Source organism: Leptidea sinapis, chromosome 33, assembly GCF_905404315.1.
Source record: "Leptidea sinapis chromosome 33, ilLepSina1.1, whole genome shotgun sequence".
Lineage (NCBI taxonomy): Eukaryota > Metazoa > Arthropoda > Insecta > Lepidoptera > Pieridae > Leptidea > Leptidea sinapis.
The window spans coordinates 4,372,628-4,386,715 of record NC_066297.1 but is presented as its reverse complement, the minus strand read 5'-3'; the positions used below and the strand labels follow the sequence as shown (position 1 = coordinate 4,386,715).

Below are 14,088 nucleotides of genomic sequence, written 5' to 3'. Positions count from 1 at the left end.
TGTGGGGTCATGCTGCTGACATTGATATAGTGTCACTCAAAGAAAAATTTAAAGAAATAAATAATATTATGACTGTTCTTTGTCAGTACATTTATGAAAATTTAATATATGTTCACAAAAAGTCACCTTTTTACTCTAAATTGTGATTTTCATTATTATAACACTAGAAATAAGGGATTGTTTGTAACTAATTCTAGCAAGCTTCATTATATGTACATCCACAATAGCTTTAAGAGTAAATGTATAAACACTTTTATAATAAATTCCCAGACACTGTTCAGGGATTATCTATAAATAAATTTAAATGTTTTAGTAAAAAATGGCTCTGTCGTAAATCCTACTACTCCGCAGCTGAATACCTAAGTGATCGGAGAGCCTGGGACTAAATAATGATTATTTTATATTAATAACAATGACAGTACAATTTTGTATATTTTATTAAGAAAAAAAGAATGCTGGGAGAGTTTCTTGCACCGCTTCTTCTCCGTCAGAGCGCCATTTGTTGTAGAAGTATTAGAAATGACATCAAAAATAATTCTAAAGGAATAAATTTTGTTAAAATAAATGCCTTTTATGTACACAAATAAAATTTGAAAAACAAAATTATTTTTATGAACGATGCGGGATTCGAACCCACGACCTCCGGCGTTCTGTGCCGATGCTCTAACCAACTGAGCTAGCTGTTCGAGTACCGCTTCGTTATAAAATTCTGTTTGCTTTGTTCAACTCTCAACTCAAACTCTCTTGCCTTTTATGTGTTGTAAATATAGGCTGAGGAGAAGCCGACATATATTGAAGTCTATCAATGCCAAGCTGTGAGCAAGGCTTGTACTCTTCTCAAATATTGGCTTGACAAGAAAACGGAGACGGCTGTATCACGTGTTCATAATTAACTCCTGTTGTCTTCTTCTGTCACGCAGCATGGTGAAGATCCAGAAGCGAGTCAGCTACGGGCTGCAAGTGCTGCAGTACTACACCACCAAGGAGTGGCACTTCCGGAACGAGGTCTACCAGGCCCTACCCACCAGACTCTCCGCACGGGACAGGGAGCTGTTCTACACCGACCACAGGGTAATAAACATTACCATATTGTTATTTCGCTTACTTATTTATTAGTAATTAACAGCGTTCCAATTTTTTTTTTATGGAATAGGAGGACAAACGAGCGTACGGGTCACCTGTTGTTAAGTGATCACCGCCGCCCACAATCTCTTGCAACACCAGAGGAATCACAGGAGCGTTGCCGGCCTTTAAGGAAGGTGTACGCGCTTTTTTTTGAAGGTACCCATGTCGTATCGTCCCTGAAACACCGCACAAGGAAGCTCATTCCACAGCTTTGTAGTACGTGGAAGAAAGCTCCTTGAAAACCGCACTGTGGAGGACCGCCACACATCCAGATGGTGAGGATGATATCCTAACTTGTGGCACGCCAATGACACGTCGTGCGAAGGTGGAATTCGGCGGCAGGAATCATGTTAAACAGCTCTTCGGAACACTCCCCGTGATAAATGCGGTAGAAGACACACAATGAAGCGACGTCTCTACGCAACGCCAAGTGATCCAGCCGTTCACAGAGCACTGGGTCCCCGACAATTCGAGCTGCTCTGCGTTGCACGCGGTCAAATGGATCGAGCTGATACTGGGGTGCGCCAGACCAGAGATGACAGCAATAATCCATGTGTGGCCGGACCTGCGCTTTGTAGAGCGCTAGTATGTGGGCCGGCTTGTAGTATTGCCGTGCTCTATTAATGACGCCCAGTTTCTTTGAAGCCAATTTGGCTTTGCCTTCCAGATGACCACGAAATTGGCAATCGCTCGAGATTTCGAGACCCAGTATTCCGAAACTAGGCGAGGCTTTAAGGGAAGTGTTGTCGAAGAGCGGTGATAGGACAAATGGGGTTTTTTTTGTGGTAAACGCGCAAACTTGAGTCTTCTGGAGGTTAAATTGGACAAGGTTCAAATTTCCCCATTCCGCGACCAATTATTATAATTTAAAAATATAAGGCCATAATAGATAACTTTAAATTTTTCTTTGATTAACGCGAGTGTTAAATAAAATTATTTTTAAAGCATTAAAACGCGTGTATATGTTACTGTATTTATTCATTAGGTTAGAACGTAAAATTTACATTGTTTTATTTAACCAGATGTTCCGTGAGCTTTGCAGAGCACGTTTTCAGGGGGACTGCGGTTGATAGGAGTCAAGATATTGTTTGTAATAGTTGATAGTAGTCATTATGATTTAGAGGTGCTATTTGAGGTATGTGTAGTTTTGGCTTTTAATTTGGATATTACTAAAATATAGTTATTTATTACACGTGTTTTAATCACTTAAAATATTTTATTTAGTTCAACAATGCTTTTTTTTATAGTACAATATAATAATAAAGTGCCAATGGGAAGATGTTCGCCTGAAGGTAAATAATGCTCCTGCCCATTACTATGTAATGTTCAATAAACACAAGATGTAGTACGGACAAAAACTATTTAAATCTTGCAATAACAACCGGCTCGTATGTCGCTTTCCGACGTGTAACGACTAAAGAGCGTATGGGTCTCCTGATTTTGAATCAAGGGCTCAACCTATTACGTCACCGACGCTTGTAAGTCTCGTTAACAGTTAAATTATTAGTTAATGCAGTCACACAATCGTCATGTCCCGTACTCAGGTAACAAGGATTGTCGATGTCCACAGATGATAGAGTGGAGCGACTACATCCGGAACTACATCAAGGGGGCGCGAGAGTTCTGCTGCAAGGAGGAGCCAGCCACGCTCCCCGCCGCACGCCGGAGACACCGACAGTGAGTACCCTTCATCTCGTTTACGTAATACGTTGGACAGAGTTAACCCTAAAGAAAAAAAGGTTGAAAAATGTGAAGTTACTGCGATACGACTTAGGCCCGGGTTCCACCAAAGCGGAAAGGAGACGAGAGGAGATAAGCCGCGAAGCTGTCAGGTTATTTCCACCAAAGTGGAGAGGAGTAGTGAGTTTAGAGAGATCAAAACCAGTCAAGTGATGTCTACGAAAGGCCCGACTACACGCATCTCCGCACTGCCGCGCCTCTTGATCGCTCGACGCGACACAAAATTCTAAAGGGAAATGAGACAATCCATTCCCATAATATACAATATGTAGATATAGTATATTGTAATTAAAGTCTTACATCTTTGTGCCGTTTGGTGTCGAGACACTTGGCTCTAGGGCCCAGAGGCGCGGAGAATGTACAAAGTACTATCTTAGCGCCTCAATAGGGGTTCTGGAAACCCAAGCGCTGGCAGCTATTTCGGTCAACGGATCAGCCTAGATATCCAACGTGGAAATACTGCCAGTATTCTTGGTACACGTCCTCGTAATGATAGTTTTAATTTAGTGTAATCATAGTATTGTAAATAAAGTTGAATAATTTGTTTTGTTTGAATAAATTGATATCCAGTTAAAAAAATATTTACATGAGCTTGTGATTCACATACTTGTTCTTGTTCCAGATTGTTCTACTTGGATTTGTTCGTACAGACGGCCGTTTATAGTTTAATCGCATACTTTATATACTACTATATAATTCGTATGTTGAGCTAACTGGTGACAAGGCACTGTTGTATCGACTATATTGTATTATATCTCGTAATTTGAGAGGGTCAAAGTGACGTTAGACTTAATGATGGGAACCATGAAGCTGTTTACTGCCTGAACGGATTTCTTTGCGCGATACATTGCTGCCTTCGATAAAATATAATGTTGTGCATTGTTCAGCTTAAAATATAAATATTGCACACGAATGTGGTACGTGTCAAATGAGCTCGCGAATATAAAATTATCGTTAAGCAATAAAAGTGTTTTAGCATTCAATTTTAGGACTGCCTGTTAAGGCTGGGGACCAAGCCGATGGCCTTGAGGAATCGAGCGGCGGTAGGTTACCTCTCTCGCACAATATCGCAATAATTTTAATTCAGAATCAGAATCATTTTTAATTTATTACAAACATAATACAATTGTCTTTACAAAACTATGTCAATTGAATAGTATATATTGGTGTACAATTAATAAATGTTGGTATAATTTTTATGTAGATTGAATGATTAGCATGGCTCCGACTGTAAAAGTTAGGGGTTTTTTTGTGAATTAATTCACAGTGTCTATAAAAAATAGTAAAGTACAGAAAAAATTAATTCTCATATTCTGTAGATATCTAATTATTTTTTGTAAAAATATAAGCTTTATATAAACCGCCAAAAAATGGTTGCAATTATGCGCTATTTTGACGATTTCTTGGGATAGTTGCCTTAAGGTTTAGTTTCGAATAGAGTGCGTACTGAGCATAGGACTTATTACTCCGGTATACTATAGTACCGTAAGGCTTTACAATGCGTATCGGTCAATATGTGGCGAGTTTATATTTTGGTCTTTGAATATAGCCCAACTTATAAAATGATTTTTTTTAATTGTTTAATGATTTTTAATTATCGTGGACATACTGACATGTTGCTACCGAAACACCCTTGGGAACTTTGTTGATACCTACGTTTGTTATTATTTTAATATCAATAGGGCTACTTTTAATTGTGGTCGTCATATAACAATCGATGTACGGCGTCAATTACATTAGTGGTTTTCTAGAACCCTTCTACCAAATTAACTTCATTGAAATTTCTTTGTCCTATTATTATTACTATTATAATTAATGTACGATGCTACACAAAACTTTTAAATATATTATCCGTTTAGAATCAGGTCAAGTTGTGCGAATAATATGATATATATTATACTTAAGCATCGAAATGAAATCATAATTCCTACATTATATTATTGGCTCTACTAGAAACTCAACTTTTCAACAACTAAAGTTTTATTCAACTAACGCAGTTTAGATTATAAAATAACTATTTTTCAAAGGCATAAATTAGTATATGTAATGTAGTAGCCGTGACCAACTGCAAACTTAGCGAAATGTCGGTATGAATTAATAATTAACAACAACAAAAAAGTAATGAAATGGTTAAAGTTCAAATTAAATTATAATAAGCCTTACACGATTTAATCATAAAGAAGTAAGTTATGTAGGTACATTTTCCCTTATTCCCTCGTTGTACAATAACATGTTGCATTTTTTTAAATACAAATAATTTAAAGAATCCCAATGGTTGATTTAGGACCTAGGTTATCAATGACGCGAATAGCCCCTTTCCTATAGCACAAAGATGGTATTAATATCGGTAGCGTTGCCCCGTAGCAATATACACATAATACTTTGAAAATAACAAAAGTAAACAAGTCGCGCTGTATCTAGGTCGGTTATTTGTCTCATCTTTTTAACCGCGTATGCTGCAGAACTATGTCTGTTCGCCAATCCTTCAATATGGAGGCCCCATTGTAATTTGGAATCCAGAGTAATGCCAAGAAATATAGCAGATTAAAAGGTTTTGTCACCTCTCAGTTTAACAAAACATTAGCGTCTACATTTTCATATTTGCTACGGTAAATATATATCGTTTTCTTGATATTAAATAGCATTAGGTTTTTAACGCTAAACCAGAACATGATGTCTGATAGAATATCGTTTACTGCGTCATACATAATTTTTTTTTCACTATGAATATCAGTGAAGTGTCATCTGCAAACAATATTACCTTATGATTTTGTCTATAAGGTTAGGAAGATAATTTACGCAGATAGGGAAGAAGAACGGTCCCAGAGTAGACCCTTGTGGTACCCCCATACTCAGAAGCGTTCCAGGAGATCTCATACTTTTCACGTCAAACTTCTGAATTCTTTTGTTAAAATATGAAGTCAGAAGATCGAGCGCAGTTCCTTTTATGCCTTAGTGACATAGCTTCCTGACCAGAGTTGAATGTTGAACACAATCGAAGGCTATAGGTAAATCACAGAAGATACCAAGTGCATTCTGCGAAACCTCCCAAGTATCAAAAACATTCATGGTCAGCTCATCACCTGCATCCGTATTTGAATATTACTTTTTTACTATATTAAGATTTTGGCGCCCTATTATTTCAAATTATTATTAATACTACCTACATAACCACTGAAATATTACTATGCTCACATAGATGTAATTATTATATTATATAGGAATTCAATAACCTAAAAACTTTGTGATATGCATGAGACAATTTAATTATTGCGTATAGTTTACGCAATCATATTATTATTTATCTATAATATTATCATAAGGGAGCTTATTCCCAAAGCCGAAAGCGACAGCAATGCCAATTATTAGGTATCATTTTTAATTATCACCACAGATTAACAATTTTATTTATGCGCCATTAAATGGTTTATTCTTTGTATCAAACTTTGTATTCAACAGTTAACAATATTAATATGATAGTATAACTTAATTAATATTCAACCATTTTATTTTTTTAATATTGAGTCAAACTCAAATTTTCGATCAATTTATGTATATTTAGTAATTATTTTGTAAATACTCAAACAATTAACATTAATGTAATTAAAGGTCTAATATTAAGTACTTTTTAGTTTTAAGGGTAATTAAATCTGTAGTTCAAAATGGTTGTAAATGTTTCAATGCATTTATTTTTTTTCTCAAAGATATCTTAAGTTATGTCTTTCCTGATTTTTGTAGAGCATGGCATTCAAAAATAATGTAAAACGAAGTATCTGCATGGTTACATAAAGTTAAATAACTTCCACGTTTCACATGATGATATTATAGAAATGTGACGTGTAGATACATTAAGAAAAGTCGATATTCAATGTTACCTCATTGTTTTAGTACTTATAATTTTAATAGTATTTTATGAATAAATAATGTTAATCATTTAAGATTGTTTTATTCACCCTTACTCTTTTTCTCACATACCTTCTTCCACAAGACATATGCACTCTTCTCTTCAAAAAAATCGAAACACTTCTATTGTTTCTGTTCAATGACATTATATTATTTTTTCTCACAAATGATAAAAAATACTATTATTAATTGCAATTGGTATGAAGTATAGAGTATCGCTTAACGAATAGCTGGTACTAACTTTTCATTTAAAAATGATAACATTTCTTTATTTATGATGTTTTGTTAAAAAGGTATATTATTAAGTGTAGGATGAATCTGTATGTTAGAAGCAATGACGTAAAAACAAAATTAATAAGTTTGTATTATAGTAACAGTATCTCATTTTTCCCTCCGGGCTCTAATTATTGCTACCATGCGGTTCCTAATGGAACGGATTAGAGTCACATGCGAAGGTGACTACGAAAGTTTTTAAAATTACCTACTGGTTAGTGGCTTCTTGCAAACAATACTTATAAAAATAAGCTTCTATTTTGAAAATTGAACTCTTTGCCAATATGTATAAGTACTACTTATCCGGTTATAGTGTTTAAATTCTCGTTGGTTACGGGTTACATTATCTCTGGACCTGATGTCGGTCACGGCATCGTCGCTTTATTACGGTGTGCAAAAGAAGCATAACTGCGGATATTATTTTTAAAAAATAACTATTATTGGGTAATAAAATATTTTTGATTTGAAGCAGCCATATCTACTGTATACTGCGATCTATCGTACATAGGCTGCACTAAAAGTATCGGGAATGGAATATTTCCACTGTTCCTGTCATATTAAAATCTTTTTAATTGAAAACTCCTTGGTTTTAAAAATTGAATACCATTTATTTATTTAAAAAAAAGATTCTCGATCTTGTCACAAGCTCTTGTGGAGAGCGCGGGAAGCTTCGAAGCGTGAGGGCGGTATTTATTTTCTTCATTAATTTTAAATTATATTTCTTTATTACTTTTTGAAATTATTGTACATATTTTTATAGTTCTGACTATTCTTTCAATTTTTAAGATATTTAATAGTAATTGGCTAGGTGTTTCGTAAGTTTTTTTAAGTTTTGGCGCTAACTTTCGCGCCATGTCTAAGCGAAAGAAAAAGGAGAAACCTCCTGATGAGGAACTCCGTTTGTTCTCTTCTAGTGAAGAGGATAATGAAATAGAAAATGAAGCCACCAAATATAAACCATACATGGTGACTGATTATAATAGAAGATATCCAGAAGATAACGCGGCAGGTTATGAACTTATCATATTCATCCAAAGTAAAGAGGAAAAAAAACCTATCGGAACACGCGATATGCTAAGCCTGAGCAGTTGTTTCCAACGTTTTGTGAAGGGAATTAAATATTCAAAAAGAATTAACAAATTTAAAATCGGTGTAATCTTTGATAAAGCCAACTTAGCTAATGCATTTTTAGATAACTCTTCATTATTTAAAGAACAAGACATTATCGCATCAATCCCAGCTTCATCCACTGAATTGACTAGAGTGATAACCTCTGTACCAATTGATATGTCTAACAAAAATATTTTTAAAGCGCTAGCATTAAGCACAAAAAAAATTATTAGTGTCAGACGCATAATGAAGCGTGAGAGATTTAACAATACATTTTTATTGCCTACTAAGACAGTTGCAATCACATTTGCAAGCTCCACTTCTCTTCCAGACTATGTCTATCTGAAGATGTGGAGATTGCCGGTATTGCCATATGTACCTCCTGTGAAGCAGTGTTACCGATGTTTAAGGTATGGACATCTTGCCAAATTTTGTAAAAATGCTGAAAGGTGTTTGTGGTGATGGACATTCTTTCAAAACTTGCACCATCAGTGAAGAAAAAGCAGTATGTGTTCACTGCAAAGGGGACCATATTGCTATTTCGGGGAAATGCCCTGTAAAACAACAAAAAATCACAGAAAATAAAAACAAATTTATTTCAAGACCTTACTCATCATTATTTAATGAAAGTAATTTCCCCAGCTTAAATAAAAATCCACTAGATATCTCTAAATTACTTTCAGACAAGAAAGTAATTAATTTGATAACAGAATCGTTAATCAGAATAATATCATTAAATAAAACAGAAAATATGGCAATAGTCAAAATATTACAGATATTTTACATGCAACATTAAAAAACAATAACACCTAACATATCAGACTCTCTAAGTATTTTTTTATTGACTAAGAATTTACTGAAAAACATTTTTTTTCACTTCAAATTCAATTTCAACACCCTCAATATTATGCAGTGGAATGCTCAAAGCATTATGCATAATAAAAATGTTTTCAAGAAATTTCTTAGTGATAAACAAATTCACATAGCTTTAATTTCAGAGACCTGGTTAAAATCTTCTATGAAACTTAGTATAAAAGGCTATACCATTGTGAGAAATGACTGTGGTAATGCTCATAATGGTGTGGCTGTTATAGTTCATAATAGTATTCATTTTCAAACTGTAATTACTTCATATGATGATTCAATACAAAATATTGTTATACAAATTAACCACAAATTAATATCAATAGTAAGCTTCTATAGTCCTCCACGTTCCACTCCTAGTTTTACAAAATCAAAGTTGAATAACTTAATAAAGTCCATTCCTGGTCCAATGATAATAGCTGGTGATTTTAATGCACATAATACTCTTTGGGGTTGTGGAAGCACAGACACTCGTGGTAGAGATATCTTAGATGTCATGGAGGAGAATGACTTGGCACTATTCAATTTCAAAATGTAATTACTTCATATGATGATTCAATACAAAATATTGTTATACAAATACAAATTAATATCAATAGTAAGCTTCTATAGTCCTCCACGTTCCACTCCTAGTTTTACACAATCAAAGTTGAATAACTTAATAAAGTCCATTCCTGGTCCAATGATAATAGGTGGTGATTTTAATGCACATAATACTCTTTGGGGTTGTGGAAGCACAGACACTCGTGGTAAAGATATCTTAGATGTCATGGAGGAGAATGACTTGTCACTTTTGAATGATGGAAGTCCCACTACAGTTGGCGGCCGAATGGTCTTGATTTGACAATGGTATCCTCTTCATTACTTTTATCTTGTGAATGGAAGGTCTATGATTCCCCTTTGGGTGGATATCATCTTCCCACTGTAACAGAATATACATTTGATTATATTAGTCATTTACCAAAGTCATCTCAAATCATCCCTAATCATTTCAATCCAAAATTGGTAGATTGGCCTATGTACAAAGAAAATATTAACCAGTTAGAAGATTTGTAGTGGATCCAAATGATCCATTAAATTCATATAATCAATTTTGTGTTACTTTACTTTCTACTGTTAAAAATTCATTGCCTAAATCAAGAATTAACAATAATAATCTAAATAGTAAAAATATTCCCCATGATAAAAGTAAGAAAATATTCTTGCCTTTACCTTGGTGGAATGCAAAATGTTCAAAAGCTGTTGATGACTGCAAACATGCCTATGTTATATTCAAAACATACCCTACTTTACAAAATTACATTTCATTCAAAAAGGCCCAAGCTTTGAAAAAAGTTGTATTAAAGAATGAGTGTCGACTGGCTTGGGAACACTTTTGTAAAACTTTGTCGTTTGGTTCCTATGAGTAGAGTGTGGGAAAAAATGCGAAAATTTAATAAAACTTATAATACAAGAAAACAATTCATTAATGATGATTGGGTTACAAATTTTCTTCACAAATACACACCTGATACAGTAGAGAACACTTCTATCTCAAATAGTAGCCTTAAGTCATTGCCCTCTAATTCGTATCTGACTGATAGCTTTACAATAGTTGAATTACAGGCAGTTTTGAAATCAAGAAAGAATACTGCTTGTGGACTTGATGGCATATCATATAAAATGTTACAGTTGTTAGATACATCAAACTTACAAATTTTTTTTGGTAATTATTAATTTACTCTGGAAATTTAACACCATACCTCGCGAATGGAAAGTTGATTGTTTAGTACCAATACTTAAACTGGACAAAAACCCTAATGAGGCAGATTCTTATCGCCCAATTACTTTATCATCTTGTGTTGTAAAAATTTTTGAACAATTATTAAAACAAAGGATTGAATTTTATGTTGAACATAATAGCATATTACCAAGCAATCAGTTTGGATTTCGCCGTGGTCACTCTGCCAGAGAGAGTCTAAGCCATTTATATTTGGATATTGATGATGCTTTTCAGAACAACAAAGTCTTAGTAGCTGTTTTCCTTGACATAATTGGTGCCTTCAACAATGTAAATTTGCATATTCTTTCATCCATTTTAAGTTCACTCCAATTTCCTGGAAAAATAATAGAATGGATTTTTAATTTTCTAAACGGCAGAGAAATTTTTGTTAAATATAATAATAAATTGATCAGTTCAAGATATTCACATAAAGGTGAAAGTCAAGGTGGAATTTTAAGTCCCCTTCTCTTTGTTTTATACATATATAGACTGAATCTTGAACTTGGCTCTGAAGTTACTAATCTTCAATTTGCTGATGATTTAGTGGTTTACTTTTCAAGTACTAATATAGTGTACTTAACAATGCCCTTAAAAACTTAAATTCATATTTTAACTTTCTTAATTTGGATATCAGTCCTGCTAAAAGCAAAGTTATTGCATTTCATGCATTTCTAACCAAGCCAATCAACATTTATTATAATAATCAATAAATTCCAAAAGATAAAACCACAAAATTTTTAGGAGTCATTTTTCAATCTAATTTTAACTGGGATAAATATATTTATTATCTAACAAATAGGGCTTTAAAAGCCTATAATATACTCAAATCTTTAGCAGGTATATATTGGGGATCTGATCCAAAAATACTATTAACACTTTACAAAAGTTTAGTACGGAGCCATTTTGAATATGGATATTTGTGTTATGCTCATAAATCATTACTAGTGGAAAAACTAAATAAAGTCCAATATAGATGTTTACGGGTTATCATGGGTGCCATGATTTCAACACCCATCATTTCTATGCAGGTTGAAGCAAATATACCACCACTTAGTCTGAGGTTTAAATATCTCAAGTACAAGTTTGTTCTAAACTTGTTATCCTATACCAGACACCCTTTGCTCTTAAAATGAATTCATGCCTTTCATTTAAATCATTGTTCTTTTCTGGTCCAAGATATTGATAAAATTCTTAATTACAAAGCGAACTATGATAATTATTTATAATAGTGTACTCTTACCTTGTTATAATGGTTCTTATTTAAGTAAGTATTGCCTTATAGAGATAGTCATACACCACAAATTAAAATATAGAGAGGATGTCTTCAATGGTTTATCAGACTTTGTGGGGTATCAACAAATCTACACTGATGGTGCAAAAAACAGTGAGGCAGCGGCAACTGCTTTCTATGATGTGACTGCATAGAGAGGCTTAGGGTACAAGTTAACTGAAAAATTCAGTATTTTCTCAGCAGAGTCTTCGGCAATATTAGAAGCTCTGAATTATATCCAAAAGCAAGTCTCTAATAAATGGATTATAGTCACTGATAGCATGAGTGTTTTACAAGCTTTAGATAATCCTGGACTCGATTCTAAAACAAATTACATCATTCACGAAATTCGAGAAAAATACTTTCAATTATCCTTTTCAAAAAATATAGTATTTTTTTGGACACCTTCACATATTGGTGTTATAGGTAACGAAAAAGCTGATTTCCTTGCCAAATCCATCACAAACAACTCTTCAACTATACCTTTTTCTAATAAACAGATTTCGCCTCCACAATCTGATCTTCTAATCTGTATTAAGGAGGAAATTACAGAAAACTTTAAACAACATTGGTATCAAACTATTGAAACAAAGGGTAAATGGTATGCTGAAATTAATAATTCAATTGGTATCCCTTGGTTTTGCAGAGGTAACCAACACCATAACAGAAAATTTTATACGGTTTTGTGTCGCTTACGTCTGGGCCATTGTCTATTTAATGTTCATCTTCATCGGGTAAACCTTATCCCATCTCCAAATTGCAACTTCTGTAATTCCAACGAACCCCAAAGTCCTCACCACATTTTCTTCGAATGCCGTAGTTTTATACTTGATAGGATTGTACTAATTGATCATCTACTTAGCATTTATAAATCATCAGATAATATCCCGCTCTCTCTTCCGCAACTTTTATCAAATAGAGATTGCTTCCTGGCAATCTACGAATTTATTCTTTCCACTAAAAGATTCGTAAAAAGTGTAACATATGTATTGATTATTGAATTGTCCGAGGCTTCTGCCTCTAGACTCTTGAGTATAATATTTACTAGTTATGGACATGGTTCAGTCTATTCACTATTGATACTTTTTTTTTTATTTATCATATTACATATACCGATATAAAACTAGGTCAAATTAGCATCTAAAAAAAACCACAAAGGTTAACAACTAATGCTAATAACACTTAATAATACGTCACAACTCAACAATAACTTATGCTATAAATTAAATGAACACAGTGAAAATATTTTAAAAGACTTAAAAACGAATAAATATAACTTATAAATATGACTTAGCAGGTTCAAATTCTCTTAGCTGCTATAATTTATGTAATAGGTAATCCTTTATTCTATAATTAATGTTTTTAGTATTTAAATTTTGCCGCTCACTGAAGGGCAGCTTATTTAGCAAGCGAGGTATTAGGTAATCGGCAGTTCGTTCGCCGTACACGTTGCAGGCCCGGAGAATCGACAACCGGTTCTGTGTTATGGCTCTTGTTTGTATAGGGTGTTCTATCTTTTGCAATTTTATTTTTTCATTAAAAAAGTATTGGCTCAATAGCATTTGCTTAACTTTATGATAAATGGGCAAGATATTGCAATGTTTAAATATTTCATTTTCGTTTTGTTTTAATTTTCGAAACATTTGCAGATAATGTATTTTTTAAAATTTTTAATTGAAGATTGTATATTTGCTTTAGATATGAGGAATATGTACGGCCATAGCTTGTTAGGCCATATTGAGTATAGGATTCCGCTAATGAATTATAAAGCATAATTTTTACTTTAAAGGGAATTCTATTTTTAATATTTTTATATTTCCTAGGAACTGGCGTAACTTATTGCTAATGTGTTCGATGTGGTAGCTCCAGTTGAATTTTGAATCAATTACTAGGCCAAGGTATTTATGTGTATCCACTATATCAATTGAAGGACACCTACAGGTTCCTGGCCCATGCAGACAGTTATGATTGTGTGAAATAATAGATTTTGGTGTAGGGTGCTTGATGTAGGGTGATTTGATAATCATGAGCTTAGTTTTAC

The 14,088-nt window shown here is 33.7% G+C and overlaps 1 protein-coding gene and 1 long non-coding RNA gene across 4 annotated transcripts in view; one reads left to right on the top strand and one right to left on the bottom strand.

Moving 5' to 3' along the window:
* Window positions 1–6,803, top strand: part of LOC126974660 (putative fatty acyl-CoA reductase CG5065) — a 47,121-nt gene extending 40,318 nt beyond the window's left edge. For 2 of the 3 annotated variants that reach the window (XM_050822203.1, XM_050822202.1), the window contains exons 11-13: window positions 921–1,071; window positions 2,696–2,802; window positions 3,488–6,803. In XM_050822203.1, coding sequence (XP_050678160.1) covers window positions 921–1,071; window positions 2,696–2,802; window positions 3,488–3,578 — 349 coding nt within the window. In that variant the 3' untranslated portion in view covers window positions 3,579–6,803. Of the gene's footprint in view, window positions 1–920; window positions 1,072–2,695; window positions 2,807–3,487 lie in introns of those variants that run through there. The other variant, XM_050822204.1, reaches the window with a different exon arrangement.
* Window positions 6,804–8,759: 1,956 nt separating this feature from the next.
* LOC126974667 (uncharacterized) lies at window positions 8,760–13,578 on the bottom strand. The gene is made up of 3 exons (XR_007731558.1): window positions 12,018–13,578; window positions 10,926–11,111; window positions 8,760–9,937 (listed from the first exon to the last, which is right to left on the bottom strand). It is a non-coding gene; the product is annotated as an uncharacterized LOC126974667 (long non-coding RNA).
* Window positions 13,579–14,088: the final 510 nt, after the last annotated feature.